General features: G+C 60.2%; 1 protein-coding gene across 6 annotated transcripts in view; it reads right to left on the minus strand.

Annotated features, from left to right (window-relative positions):
* Positions 1–2,370: 2,370 nt before the first annotated feature.
* VPS37C (VPS37C subunit of ESCRT-I) overlaps positions 2,371–15,228 on the minus strand; it is a 28,464-nt gene continuing 15,606 nt past the window's right edge. Inside the window, exons 1-5 of one of the 6 annotated variants that reach the window (XM_030331476.2) lie at positions 11,005–11,321; positions 9,761–9,905; positions 6,202–6,373; positions 5,430–5,507; positions 2,371–4,667 (exon numbers count right to left, since the gene is read on the minus strand). In XM_030331476.2, the coding sequence (XP_030187336.1) occupies positions 3,945–4,667; positions 5,430–5,507; positions 6,202–6,373; positions 9,761–9,900 (1,113 nt within the window). In that variant the 5' untranslated portion in view covers positions 9,901–9,905; positions 11,005–11,321 and the 3' untranslated portion in view covers positions 2,371–3,944. Of the gene's footprint in view, positions 4,668–5,429; positions 5,513–6,201; positions 8,518–9,760; positions 9,906–10,247; positions 10,973–11,004; positions 11,322–15,228 lie in introns of those variants that run through there. The other 5 variants (XM_030331477.2, XM_030331482.1, XM_030331475.1 and 2 more) reach the window with 5 other exon arrangements.

The raw sequence follows: 15,228 nt of genomic DNA on the forward strand, positions 1-15,228 counted from the left end.
GTAGGGCTCTGGGACTTCAAGGGAAGGATCGCACTGCACTTCGCGGGGCGATAAAAAGAGCAGATGTTTGGGAATCGGGTGTTTGCCCCGCCATACAGATGGGTCGCTCAGATAACATTTATCTCTGGCAAGAACACTTATTCTGGAAAGACCTCCAATTTAGATTCTTCCATGTAGTAGAGGGCGGGGCAAAAGCTTCTCTGGAGCCCTCAGAGTCTGATGGCCTTCAGCTCAAAATAGCCCGCAAGCCAAAGTGCCCGTCTTGGGGCAGCCCGCCCCCAGTCCCTCCAGGGCGACCAGCACCTTTCGCGATAAAAGCTCTCGACTCTCTAGCTTGGCCACCGTGCACGGCCTCAACACAACCATGGCCTGCTTAAAACCCACCCAACCCCCCCCTCCCCCCCCCCCCCCCACCAAAGGAGCTGCGTTGAAGTATAAAAATCTTTTTAGAAACCTCGTTTTCCAAGTGGTGGCGGGCTTGGGTGGTGCACTCCAAAAAAGATCTACCTGTTCGGTTGGACCGTCGAATAGGAACGCTCTCGGCCCCTCGGAGACGCCCCCCGGGGGGGGGAGTGTGAGTGTGCAACCCGGCTCAAGCACACCCTCCTCGAGCAGAGTCCGGGAGACTGAGGCCCCGGAGGAAAGCTCACCGTAACCAGGAACAAGTCTAGCTCTGAGGTTGTCGTGCCTCTACGATCTGGGAGTACAGAACGGGACTAACGTGACGGCCGAGCGGACGTTTCGAGTGGCCTGGCCCCAGCTAACTCAGCGAAGGGCCCTGCTCACTGAAGCCAGGAATCGCTTTGAGGCTCTAAATTTGACACTCAGGGTGTGTCCCTGGGCAGCTGGCTCTGCGGCCAGGGGAGGCCCACTGCGGTGGGTGGGGTGGGCCGGGAAGGCGCCTGGTGATTTCACAGATGCAGGGCGGGGAGAGGCGTGGCGAGCGTCTGCGAGATCTAAGGTGTGGAGGGCCTGCGGGGAAGGCAGGGCCAGGAGCAGCAGGGGCACCCGTACCCCGGACGACCAGCTGAAGCATCTCTCCATCAAGCCCTTCCTCAGAAAATGGTGCCGCCTCCCTGCCGCGACTCTGGGACCAAGGCCAAGCCAGGGACCAGATTGTGCTGCCAGAGTGAGATTTTTGGCCTCTTCCTACAAAGCCAAGTTGTCTTCTAGCCCTCCCTGGTGTCCTGTGTCCCTAGTCCTGGACATCTGCAAGGCAGGGCCAGAGTTCAGGAGGTGGGGGGGGGGGGGGAAGGCCCTAAAACTTTGAGGCCCAGGGTTTCTCAACGTGGGCTTAGATCCCCCGAGCTTTTTTCAGGAGTGTGACTCTGGAAGGCAGACGGCTTCGGACACCACAAAGGCATCGCACAGTGGAGGAGCCCCTGCGGCGGTCAGGCAGCCGGGAGCGGGTCCTGCCCCCGCGCCCCCGGGCTAGGCGACCTGGTCCCCGGCCCACCCATCGTGCAGTCTCCGCCCCCCCCCCCCCCCCCCGCTTCAGATCTGGGGCTCCACGCGCTGTTGAAAGGACCCAACAAGCTCATGCAGGTCACTTGGCCCTGCTGAATATCCAATGCTGGCGATGCACAGCATCCCTGCGTGGTGTCCACAGGCAGCCCGTCCTTGTCACTTTGCAGGGAAGGAAAAGCGGAAGGGCTGACTTGAGGGCCCATTGGAAGCCTGGTCTCCTGACTCCCCCGGAGCCGCCCTTACTGCTGAAAGCGGGAGGTGCCCTCCCAACCCTCGTGATAAAAAGCCCGCTGAGCTCACGGCCGAGAGGGAGCAGGCTGGGCGGTGGCCGAAGACCACTCGGTACGCAGCCAGTTTTGTGCCCCACCGTCCCTCTCTCCGTTTAGAACCTGGAAGGGAAGACGTGGCCCCCCCCGGGGGTCTTGGCCAGGCCGACAGCAGGCAGGCCCTGTCCCCCGAGCGGGTGGCAGGAATGCGACGCCAGGCTCCCTAGGCTGAGCCCCGCACGCCCCCTGGTGGGGGCCTGTGGCCTCGCGTGGCCCAAGCTCTGGCCCAGGAAGAGGCAAAAACGTAGGCCCCCAGCGTGAAAGAAAACAACGAAGGATGGGATGAGCACTGGGTGTGGTATGGAAACCAATTTGACAATAAATTTCATATTGAAAAAAAAAGAAAGGAAGAAAACCAGAGAGTAGGAGAGAAAAGGGGAGGGTCGGCAGAGCCTAGCCCCAGGGCAAAGGCGCAGGGGAGGGCAGCAGCTCAAGAGAGGACAGCCAGATAGATGAGGCTTTGTGGACAGGAATCAAAGAGGCCTCTCAGCAGAGCGTGATCCCGAAGGGATTCCACACCCGCCCCAGGCAGCCACATCTTCACCTCGCAAACCCACTGGACGAGCCACAGCACAACTTGTAACTCATCAGAGTTTATTATGGCCATTAATTACACAAACACACCGGCGATCGGTCATCCAGTTCAGAAGCACTCGAACCAGTAGAGTCCATTAGTGATTTCTCTTGATAAATAACTTACGAGAAGCAAGAACAATTGGCAAGGACCCAACAGCGAATGGAGCATCTCGTCGCGAACACCCACCGATGGTGCGTGGGCCGGGGAGGGGGGCAGGCACCGGAAAGTCGAGTTTCCTCGTTGGCCCCCAGCACCCCAGGCCCACCGGACGCTGGGTACTCAAGTAGTGGACATTTCAAGGCACATATGACTGACTTCCTGGCCGATAGCAGCTCCAGAGTCTGCCCTCGAGACCTGGATCCCATCTGGAACAACCAAGGTAAAGCTCCGCTCACCACACCCCTTTGGTCTATTGTCTCTGTTATCCCCGAACACGCTCAACATCCCCGGCGTGCCCGGGGTGGGGGCCGCAGGCGGCGCGAGTCCCAACCCCTGCCCTTTACATTCCGACGACAAGAGGGAAGCAGAGGAGCGGACTCTGACCCGGTGACGGTCACGGTGTCTGAGGAAGCACCACTTGGGAAGTCGCTGTTAGGGCATCCTTTAATGTGTGTCTCAGGAGGGGTGCCGGGGTGGGGAGTTACACGAGGGAGCCAGAGGCAGCAGACGGAGGGAGGGGCTGCTGCGGATGAGATTCAAGGCACTAAAGGAGCGGATGGATGGGGCGGGCCTCAGCAGTCAACCGGAAGTGGAGGGCCCCAGAGAAGAGAGGGCGGCCGCTCCATTCCTAAAGGAGTCCGGTGCGACACCATCTCCTGGGCCGGAGCCGGCCCCTCCCCTCCAGATTCTGCCTCAGATTCTGGGGTCCACCTTCACAGCCCCCCGTTTTCTCGCCGCTCTGGCTCTGCTGCCGTCGTTCAAACCAGCACGCGGGACAAGCTTATCTGACATCAACCTATCGGAGTTCAATTATGGCTTTATGTGATTTAAAAATCAGTGTTTCTCCTTACTGTTCCCTCCCCTGAAGTCCCACTCTAGCTCCAGGCCATCCTTGAATGGACCAGATGGACGCAGAGTCGCGTCCCTTGCTGTGGGCACCAGGTTGAATGTGCCAGATCCCAGGAGAGAGAGGCAGGGGGTGAGCGGGGGCCGGAGACCCCCCTCGTCACGAAGATAATTGCATTGGGTTCCGGTGTCCGTGAGTGCAAGCACAAGTGCGTGCCCGCGAGCACACGCACCTGCCCACTCACACGGACACCCACGGGGGAGGCACCGAGCTCCCCGCCTGGCTAGCACCAGAAAAGCTGAAGCCAGTCACTGAAAGGAGGCGCTCCCCTCCCCCAGGAGGCCACTAAGTGCCGTGACCGTCTGGTGCGGCCAAGCCAGTCACGCTGCCGGCGCCTTTCCAGGCCTGCGCGCTCCCGACCAGGTCCCCCCGAGGCTCCCACGTGCTGACACAAGTCCACAAGGAGGACCCAGGTCCACTTGCAATTTAACCTCGAATCTCAGTGGTGGGCGGGCCAAAGGTTGCGGTACACGTAGAAGTAGGGAAGGGCCGAGGGCCGGGACTGTGTCTAATACCCGGGCCAGGAGGGCCCCTGAGGTGCTGGAAACCCATAGGGAGGGGCAGGCCCGGGAGGGTAGGGCGGCTGGGGGACGCCTGAGGGCCGGGGCTGGCCTGGGAAGATGGGGAGCTGGGGCTGTGTTGGGTAAGGAGGTTTTCCTCCAGTCGAGAGGTAAGGGGCCTGTTGAGGATAGCCAGGACTGGGGGCCCGGCTCCCCGCCAAGGGGTATCCGGGGCCAGAGGCACCAGTGGGGGCCGCGGGATAGCCTGGCCGGGGGGGCGTGCTCCTCTGTGGGGACCAGGGGTAGCCCGCGGCAGCCCGGGGTCCCAGCTGGGCTGACGGGTAAGGGGGGCCCAGAGGCCCACTGTAGGAAAAGGAGGGCTGGGACACCACGGGGAAGGGGGCCGGCTGGAGCGCGCCTTGGGCGGTGGGGCCCACGGGCATGCCAGGAGACGGGCTGTAGGGCAAAGGGTAGGGAGGCACGGCCGCCGGCGGCGGGGGCGGCTCTTCGGCCACAGGGGGTGTCGCCGGGGGGGCCGGGCGAGGCGGGGGCGGGGGGCGCGGAGGAGGGGCGTCACCAGCCGGCTCCTGGGAAACTCTGGGCTTCCTCATCACATCCTGAAGCTTCTCCACGCGCACCCTGCGCAGGTGAGACAGCATCCTCATGGAGGAGAAGTTCTCCAGAAACGTTTCCAAGGGCACCTCGCCCTCCAGGAACTTCTCGGCCATGGCCTAGAAGAGATAAGGTCTGGTGACGAAGGGCCTGCCTGGGATCAAGGCCACCCGTGTTCCCCGGCTGCGGCCCCCCCACCTCAGCGCACTGCAGCCACCCCCTATCTTCTCTGGCCTCCGTTTGGGAATTTCTCCTCGCGGCCCTCATCACTGCCGACACAGGTAGCTACCTGCGCTCGCTGGTGTATTTATTCCGTCTCCCTCGCCAGCGTGTCAGCCCCTGGAGGGCAGGGACTACTGTGGCCATTGCTGTCCCCCACCCCTGGCGCTGTGCCGGGCTCGCAGTGGCTGCTGCCCGTATGTGATAAATAAATGCATGGACACCAGCTACTCGGTTCCTACTGCAGGCGGGCCCCGGGCTGGGAGGACCCGGTAGCTTCCGGCACCCAGAGCACGGACAACTGGAGGGAGCCAGTCTGCCCGCAGACGGAAGAGACGGCCAGAGGGAAGCCGAACAGAGAGGCCAGGCCGCCAGGGAGGGGCCGGGGGCCTGGCTTCAGTCCTCGGGGCCTCCTGCTGCGCCACCTTGTACCCAGGTCTGCCAGCTGCCCTGTGGCCCGGCCGGCAGCTGCCCTTCCGGCTCCCGCCAGCGGGACCAGGCTCCCGTTCACCCCATCCACCGGGACCGATGGCGTCACTCATCCGTGCCACCGTCTCAAGCCCCCTGTCCCGACTCTACAGGCACCCGGTGCTCGTTCCGAGGGCCCCTGCCCCAGGGGCCGACGCTACCGCCGGAAGAGGGGGTGACGACGGCCATCTTACCTCAGACTCTTCTTCAATCTTCATGCCTTCGATCTGCAGAAGGTCTAACAAGGTCTCTGGCTTCAGTGCTGAAGCAAACTTCTCTGGAAGGGAGGGCAGAAAGATCAGCATTCTGAAAGCGCCTCTTGATCCGGTGCCGGAGGCTAAGGTTTGGGCGAAGACCTTCGGAGTGACCCCTGTGTGTTCCGAGGTCCGGCCACTGCCCTGGGGTCTGCTGTGGAGCCCCCGGTGGCCCAGTTCCCTGAGGTCGCCTTCCTAGGCAGAGAGGAGCTCTACCCACCGAGCCCAGCCCAGACCTCGGCTAGCCGGCCTCCCCAGTGCCACCCGATGCCAGCAGGAAGCCAAGATGCACCGGCGAGCCCCAGGCCTGCTCGACCTCACTCTCTGAGCATCCGGCTTCTTCACTGTCCAGACCAGGACAGCCCCTCCCACCTCGCAGATGGCAGATCCCGGGACGCGGAGAGCCCGGGGCAGCCCTGGAAGCCGGAAGCCGGGCTGGTGGCGTTGCGAGCAACAGCACGGAATGCACGCTGTCTGGATCCAGCCCAAATCCGGCCACGTAACCCTGGCCGTGTCCCTGACTCTCTCGGAGCCTCATTCTTCTCACGTTTGAAACAAGAACAGTGGTACCTCCACTTACAGGCTGCTGTGAGAAAACGTACGGAAAGCACTGAGCACGGGGGCTGGGGACACGGTCGTCCTCACTGCTGACCCTTTCCTGTCCGGGGGCAAGGACGGGGACCTATTCCAGCAGCTCCCAGGCCGCCCCTACCCAGCTTCGCCTTCTGCTCCTGGCACCGCTCCACGAGCTTCCGCAGCTCCTGGTACTTGTCCGAGAGGTTTGAGCGGCTGATCTCCAGGGGACCTTGAAACTCCAGGTTCCGCTCGGCCAGGCTGCGGTTGGTGGCCAGAGCCATCTCTCGTTCCAGCTGCAGGTCCTGGACCTAAGGGAACAGGATGTGGACCGGGAGAACCCTCCCCACCACCGCCACTCACCACCGCGGCAGGCTGGACCGGGGGCTTCTGGGACGCATCGCCCACCGCGGCAGAAGTGGGCGATGCCCCCCGCTGGAGTCCGACAGACCCGGGTTCGGACCCCGAGCAAAGCACTGTGACCCAGGCACCTCATCCCACACCCTCTGTGGCGGATCCGTGCGGAAAACGCACTGACGGTCGGCAGCTTTGCCCACGGCCACAGGGGGAGGCAGGAACCAGGCCCACCAAGGGCCGCGGACGCCTCCAGGAAGCAGGGGGACCAATTAATAGGAACAAGTCAGAGGCTTTCTAGGAGGGAAGGGACCAAACTCCCAAGCCACTTCTCCCCAAGCTTCGGAGGCAAGAGGCCCACCGTGAGGTGCGCTAAGGTGGCCAAAGCCAGACCACAGGCCGGACGTGCATGAGGCCCCGAAACAGTCACCCCGAGGGATGAGAAAGGCAGGGCCAGACCGTGACGCTGACTCAGGAGAAACTTGTCCTCGCCTCCGAGGCCACAGGCATGCCCTGCAGAGAAGCTGTGCAGATGAGCGGGCAGAGGGGGCCCCCAAGAACTGGAGTGGAGTCTCACAGCCAGCAGAAGGCTCCCACCGACACGGGCGACCTGTGGCCACCTGAAGCCAGCCTTTGCCCCCGGACGTCGCCCCCTGAGAGCACCTCCCCAAGCCAAGCAGCGCTCTGGCCCTCAGCCAGGTCCCTTGCTGCCACTAGCGGCTGAGGCGACAGCCACAGGAACCCTTCCCGGACCTGCTCTGACCCGAAGCTCCCTCCACGTGCCAGGGAGTCCCCTTTACCGAGAGGAGGGCGGAGGCTCAGACCCACCACCCCTGAGACAGTGACACGTGGCCCCAAAGAGAGCGCTCGGCACCCAGCAGAGGGCTCAGGGCACAGCTCGGCAAAGGGCGGCTTCCATGCAGGGGCCACCCTGGTCAGCACGTGATGGGCCGGCTCGTCCTCCGCCAGGCCATGGGGACCTGGGAAGAGGGGGCTTCCGGGAAGCCTGCCCTCCTGCTGATCCCCAGCCACAGGGCCTTGAGATCCGAGCTCAGGGGCAGGACCGGAGCCTGCTTTTCATGCTCCAGACGGGGAAGAGGGACGTCACATCCGCCTCCCCTCCACAGTGCAGCCACTGGGGCCCAGGGATCATGGGCCTGGCTGTGGTCTCTCTGGTCTCCCTATGACAGCAAGCTGCCTCCACATCTGGGCCGTCTGTATTTGCTGCCACTAATACTCTTTTGAGTCACTGGGTAAGCTCTAGAGCAGGAGGCCTGAAGCCCTCTGCTCAGCTGCCCCTTACATAGAACGTCTGGCCCTCATGTGTCCACTGCCTTTTCCCTGGGTCTTGACCAACAAATATATCTAAGCTGTGTCATTCTGCCCTACGCCTTGCCCTATGCATTTCTGCCCCCTCTCCCACAGCCTCCCCCAAATCTTTCTCCACTGGGGGGGTCACTATGAAGCCCGCCAGCTGTCACTTAGAAGAGGTCGATACCACAGTTCCGGAACCCCCGTCAAAAGAGCTCACCAGCCTGCCGCGACCCCACCATTCACTGCCCCGTGTGGACACAGGCCCCCTGCTACCTAGCTCTCTTTTCTCCAAGCAGTGTCCACATCCCCAAGTGAACCAGCTCCTCTCTCTCTGCACAGCCACACGGCGACGAGGACGTGTAAAATTGTGTTTTATACGGACCGTGGTGGAAACCTCGTCCAAGGGCTTTTGCAAGCCTGAGGAGCCTGCCCTGCTTCACTTCCCCTTGATCCCAGAAAGCTTTCCCCGCGGAGGATTCGAATCGATCGGTCAGGCTGGCTGCACGCCACAAAATTCGCGTTGCCTGCAGCCCAAGACGTTGTGCGGCCGTTTTCTGCACTTCGGCGTAGATTCTATCAGCCTGCTCAGCTTGGAAGTCAAGTAGTGATACTTCTGTGAAGGCTCGCTTCTGCCAAGTTCCACGTGCCATTCAGAGCTGGCCTTGGGATTCCTATAACCTGTGCTCACGGCAGAGTCAAGAAGCACTTTGCGCCCGGGGCGCCTGGGTGGCTCAGTCGGTTGAGCATCTGACTCCTGACTGTGGCTCAGGTCATGATCCCAGGGTCGTGGGATGGGAGCCCCACATCGGGATCCTCACTGAGCACAGAGCCTGCTTAGGACTCACTCACTTGCTCTCTCTCTCTTTCTCTCTCTCTCTGCCCCTCCCCTGCTGGAACACACTCTCTCTGTGTCTCTAAAATTAAAAAAACAAACAGACAAAAAACCCTGCTCTATGCCCAGCACTATGCCAGCTGAGGCAGACCCCGGCAGAGTCACGGCCTAACTGACCACAGAGGCAGGCCTGCAGCTTAACCGACACAGGCTTTGCTTTCTGTCCTCGCGGAGCGAGCTCAAGGCACCAGGATGTGCCACGGAGCGCCCCCACCTCTCTTCAGACCCTGCCCCCTACTGCGTCCCTGCCCCCTCTTCGATCCCTACCCCCCCGGCAAAGATTGCTCGTCTGGGTAGAGGGGCAGGTCGCGGGGCGGGCAGCGAGAGCACAGGCGAGGAAGGGCAAGGGAATACAGCCTCGCTACGCACCCCTACAGAAAGCAGGAAGAAGCTAGGCGGGGTGGCTTCCCTTCTGTCGAGAACAGGTCGTGAACCCCCAGGAAAGACACACCATGCCGGTTCATCAGTGAAAATAAAAATATATTCCAAGAGCCCATCAGACGAGCTCGACATCGCTTGTGCTTGGGTCTCCGCCCGGCGTTAGGGGCAGCGGAAGGGGCTTCCAGAGCAGTGGGCCGGCTGGCGCCGCTCAGGGCAGGACCACGATATACCCAGCTCTCGGCCACGTCCAGCCTCCTGACCTCACAGGGGGAGTCACGGTTGAGGACACAGGAGGGCAGGAAAGCCTTTACAAAGTGTAAAGCTCTACACGTCTGCAAGGGTGATTTTATTCCCAGGGGGACTGCGGAGAGCGGAGCTGGTTAGGCGCCCTTTGGTAGAGGAAACAGGACTGCACAGGAGATGAGCCCAAGAAGGGCTCCTCCGGAGACGCAGGGCCACACAAGGCCCTGGGGAAAGGCGGCTACAGAACAGTAGCAGTACCTTTAGAAACCTCCAGATTCAGGCTGGAACAACAACGTGGGGACTCCCGGGGCAGGTGGGTCCCCCCGAGTTCACATGGGGGCCCTGGACGCCCTAGCACCGCCCCCTTGAACTCCCAGAGGGCCCGGGAACTGGATCCCGATCTCGGGGGCTCCTCCGGCTTGATCCAAACCAGGGTGAAGGCCACAGAAAAGGGAGGAGAACGTGGCCCAAACTCCCACCAGGCCGGCGTCCTGAAGCAGGGCCTCAGTCCCACCTGCTGGCCTTCCTTCTTCCTTGGGCCCCAGGACAGCTTTGCTCTACCTCAGGGGACTCCAGGGCCAGCCGGTCAATGGCCTCCGGGTCGTTCTGCATTTCCTCCAGCTCCTCCAAGGTCTTGTCTTTTAGTGTCTCCATCCTCCCTGTGAACACAGAGCGAAGCGAGAGACAAACCACGGTTTTCCGACGATGCTTCCAGCACATTCCGGCCACCCTGCCATCCCCTGTCCCCGGGGACACCAGGAAGCCACTCCTTCTCCCAAACCATGAGCAACAGGTATGTGAAAGCACTGGGCAGCCAGAGGCAAAACTGGGATCCCTTACGGTGCGGGATGAAACTACCCAAGGTGCACACGGGACAGGGCAGGACAGGACGGGCGGCCAGGGACAGAGACTACGTTGGCCCCAGGCCGCCTGTGAGCCCCGATGCCAGCATGACCTCCGCTAAGTGTCTATTTCTGTCTGAACCAGAAACACACCCAAACCTTCACACACGGGGGCTCTGCGGCCTCAGCATCACAGGCTCAAGGGCATCGCAGCTAGTTTTATCTAGCGCACCGACAACCTTGGGCTTCCCTCAAGTATTCTCTGCAACTGCAGTCCCCTCCACGTGCCACAGAAACGGACCGTCACATGCAGGTCTCCCTGGAGAAGAACGACCACAAAAAATAATCAAATTGGCCCCTAGGGCAATCGGAAGGCAAAGGACGCTGACCGACCCACAAAGAACATCTGCTGGGACGGGAGAGCTGGTTTTAGCAACCCTCCCCCTCTGTCACTCTGCCCAGAGGGACATCGATTGTCTGTGTGACAGAGGGGTCACAGCCAAGCCCCGAGAGGGAGCCCCGGGGACCTGGAGAAGGCAGCACAGACACCCCCAGCACACTCTTCCTTTCTGCTGACAGGATTCCCCTGCTGTCTGTTCCAGAAGCACATTTTTTAGCTTCGATGTAGATTTTTCTCATTACGAAAGTGATGTTAGTTTTCAAAAGATTCCAGGTTCGAAAGATAGCGAGACCTGGAAGCCCCCAATCCTCCCGGGTACCTGTGCTCAGCTAGCGCGAGCCAACAGTGAAGGTTAATCCAAGGAGGTGCTTTGCAATCAAGAACCAAGCTTTCAAGCCCGTGTGGTCGGAGGCGGCCCTGTCCAGGTCTTAGTCTCCCCGTCTGCAATGGAAGGGGCTGGCATCTCCCAGGTCATCAGAAAGATGAAAGGAGAAACGGATCAACAGGGACACCCACCCCATTCACCAGCAAAGCACCGGCTGACTCCTCCTCCTCATGTGCCGGCACGGCTGTTAACGGTACTCCCTTCTGATGCTCAAAAGTGCCCTAGTTTCGACAACAAAATACAGGGTCACCCTCCCGAGAAAGAGCTAGCCAAACAGAGGCACCACCACCGTCTCTTCTCTCCTGAGGGTTCAGGGTGGTCCCGAACCTCCGAGGCAAGGAATGTCAAGTGCAGGTACGCGCCTGAACCCCAGGGGGAAGCCCTCTGAAAACACAGGCGCCCCAGTGCCAAAGGTAGAGTTCTGTGTCACTAGGCCGGGGCGGGCCCAGAAATCCAGAATCTTCCTTGGGGATGCTGATCCAGCTGATCCAGGGCCAGGTTCCAAGAAAGGCGACGGCTCCCGGCTACTCGGGTGACGGCAGAGGCCACAGGTTACTGGGCACCGGAGCGCGTGCCTTTTGCACGTGTGGTCCCTCCTGATCCTGCCCCGGGGGCAGGCAGTTGGCTCTTTCCGGGTGGGGACCAGAAAGATCAGGAAACGGCAGCCTCAAAATTCAACACCCTTCTGGTCCACGTCTCACCCTGCTGCTCCGAAAAGCCTTGGTCTAAAAGCTGGAGCAGGGGAACGGCAGCCAGAAGAGGCCCCGGGAAGAACTCCGGAGGCACACTGCTACCACGCGGCCAGCCGAGGGGGTCGGCCATCGACGGGACGTGCAGGACAAACGGGAACCTCCCCGGGCTTCTGGGCCTTCATCAGCAGAATGGGCCGGTGTGAGGCTCAGAGAGGGAGGGCACACAAAGCGCTAGCTTAGCGCAAGGTCTGGCTTAGCGCAAATGCTGGCCCGAGGCTCCAACACCACAGAAATTACTTATTAGGCCTCCAGCGTGGCCCAGATCCGGCTGAGAACTTGCCGGGCCTTCGCACCCACAACAGCAGCAGCGCCCAGCCGGAGTCCAAGCACAGAACAGGGTGTCTGCCCGCTCCTGCGGTCGGGGCTGAGCGCAGATAGCCGGGGGCCAAGGGAAGCTCCGGGGGGCAGCCGGCGGACCACACACCCCCGGCAAGGTCGGCAGGGCATGTGCGGAGGCCCCAGCGGGTGCAGGCTTCATTCCTCCACACGGGGGGGGGGGGGGGGGGGGTCGGGTCCCGTGCACCCACCGGGGGAGCCCCGAGCAGAGTAACCCTCCCCCAACCACTTCGCACGGCGGGTGTCGCGCTCCGTGTCCCACACAAGGCAACGTGGCCTCGAGCAACAGGTCGCATACAGCTCTTGGTCTCAGGACACCTCCCACCCCGAACATTATGGAGGAACCCGAAGAAGGTTCCCTTGTGTGGAGTTTAGGTGTCGGTACTGACCATATTAGGTATTAAAAGCGAGCCATTTTTTTCATTTATTTATTTATTTTTTTAATGTTCCTAGAAGCTTTAAGTGGAACAGCCTGGGCTTGGAAACAACCCAATGGGAAACCACCCAATTAGTAAACGATCATACGATCTGTGGTACGGCTGCACTAGTTATGTGCTACTCTCCGGTAAAAAGGAGCGAATTGATGTATACAACGTGAACGGATCTCAAGGGGATTCTTCTGGACGAAGAGTCATTTCTATAAACATGCTGCTTATATAACATAGGGGTTTTATTTATATATATATATATATATATATATATACACATATATATATATATATACACACATATATATATATATATATGACCTTCTTAAGATGAGAAGGTTGTCTAGATGGATACACCTGTTCGTGGTGGCCAGGGAGAGACATTTTTCAAATACAAGAAGACGCAGGGCCCCCTGGGTGGCTCAGTCGGTTGAGCGCCCGACTTCGGCTCAGGTCACGATCTCGCAGTTTGTGAGTTGGAGCCCCGCATCAGGCTCGCTGCTGTCAGCCCGTCAGCACAGAGCCTGCTTCGGATCCTTTGTCCCCCTTTCTCTACCCCTCCCCTGCTTGCGCCCTCCCAAAAATAAATATTAAAAAACAAAAAAAAGAATACGCAAGCCCCCGTATTCCATTAGCCACTAGAACAATCATGTGATTGTGTGTATCATGTGCCACGTACCCTCCGAAAACCCCACTGTATACTCGTGCGAGAAACGCAGTAAAAAGGGAAATGTCTTAGCTCGTGAGAATCATCGTGATCTCACAGGCAGCCTGAAAGGGTCTCAAAGACCCCCAGAGGCCCCGGAAACACACTTGGAGAGCCACTGGCCTAGCGGTTAGGAGAACGGATTCTGCAGTCAGGCTGTCCGGGTGTGATTCCTTCCCTGCTACTTAGGAGCCGGCTCATTTAACCTCTCGGTGCCTTAGTTTCTCCGTCCATGCCTGGCACTCAGCGCACACTCCACAAATGCCTGCCATTACAAGGACCCTGACCACCGTCACCCGACCTCACGGAGGAGGCTCGGAGAGAAGTAACTCACCCGAGGTCACACAGCGGGGTGAGTGACTGGGGCAGTGCCCTCCCCAGTCCGGGACTTCGCACCACGTGCCTCACAATCGCCTGAGTTCCAAGTCTCCTCCCAGACCCAGAACTCTCCAGGGCTCTCAAATGAATTTGAACGGAGTTTTCATTTTAACTGAGCTACCCAGGGTCAAACCAGTTTGGCACCCGTTGCCCTGCTTTCCCCTCCCTCTGAGGGAACTCAGGCGGGCCGAGCCTCACCTGACAGAGGAAAAGCAAAGACCCTGGAGAGGAAGGGATTTGTCAACCGGTCCACGTGGAGGCACGATGAGAACGCAGGGCTCAATCTCCTGTGTTGTTTCTACGGAGGGACCTCTGCCAGGACCCGAAACGCACCTCCCTCGGGCGCCTAGGGCTTGGCTCTTATAGGCACGGTGGGGCCAGGCAGGAGACAGGGGTCTCCAGCCCGGGGACTGAGGCTCCAGGTTTGCAGCCCCGTGGCCGTGGGCCCAGTGAGGCAGCGTCAGAAGCAGCCACCACGGTCTCAAGACCAACCAGCAGAACAAGGAGGCTACCTCTCTCGAGTCCAGGCGAGGCCACGTCCACGGGGAGATTCATACAGCGCATGCCTGCTGCACTGTCAGGCTTCCAGAGGCCAGGAGACCCACAAGACGCAGAGGCCAAGTGGGGGGTACGTCGAGGGGGAGGGTCTGCGCTGGGCTGGAGGCCCAGAAAGCACTGGGAGCCGGCCTGACTGGGAGGCACTGACACAGAAGCCACCCTACAGCCACCCCAGGAGACTGGCTTCCTCGATGGGCTTGCCTTCACCGGCCACTTTTCCTGTTTCCCCTCCAAAAGGGAAATGTTTTGACTAGAGAAAAGCCACCAAAACAAAACCTTTGTCAAACATTCCAGTATTTTATAACCTTCTGAACAGTTTTCCCGCTGGGGCTGACACACAGCTCTCGATACCTCCGTGTATCTAGTGTCCATCCTTGAACCGGCAGTGAGCGTGGGCGTTCGATGGACGTCCGTGAAAGCAGAGTGGCCCAGTCCCCTCCCCGGGTCGCACAAAGAGGGGCCTGATGTTGCTACAACCTGCACGAGGCCACTGCTGCTTTCACCAGGGACGGGGACGGCCACAGCACCGAGGATGTCACCGGTCATCAAAGTCTGGCGGGAAGCTACTGTAGACACTTAGCAAGAAAGGGGACTCTGCTGTGTTAAGAATGGTGGCCAATCAAGAAATAAAATTAGCTGCGGTGCACGGAGGTGTGTGGCCGCTCCACGTGACAATCTTTCTCTGCCATCTAAAGCCCCACACCTGGCTCTTTGATGGCCTTGAAATCCCTGCGACACAAATCCCTGTAACATCTAGCTGGTGACCCGAAAAATCACCGTCTTGCAGACAGCGGGAATTCTCCCCAAAGTGGGCCATGAATGAAGCACAGATCTCTTCAGAGACCACGCTCTCCCGGCACTGTCCCTGCCTGGGACGCCCCATCCCCAGGGGGGGTGCTCCTAGGTGCCAAGGTTGCCCCCACTTCCCTCCCAGGTAGGCACCTTCGCGTGCACCTTCCTGAACTCGGAAGATCAAAGGGACGGGAGAGCGTTCTGGCTCCTGTCTGTGATGACTATCCCGGCCGCTCCCCGACTTGGGAAAGATGACCGCCCCCGTATCCAGAAAAAGAAACACCTCAGCCCCGTGGTTGCAAAAGACCACTCTCCTGTGTCGATGCCATTTCACTGCGGGCTTCAGAACAGGCCCCTTAGCCAACTCTGCCATTAGTTTATATAATCACTCCAGTAACTAAAGCA

Source organism: Lynx canadensis, chromosome D1 (genome assembly GCF_007474595.2).
Source record: "Lynx canadensis isolate LIC74 chromosome D1, mLynCan4.pri.v2, whole genome shotgun sequence".
NCBI classification, from domain to species: domain Eukaryota; kingdom Metazoa; phylum Chordata; class Mammalia; order Carnivora; family Felidae; genus Lynx; species Lynx canadensis.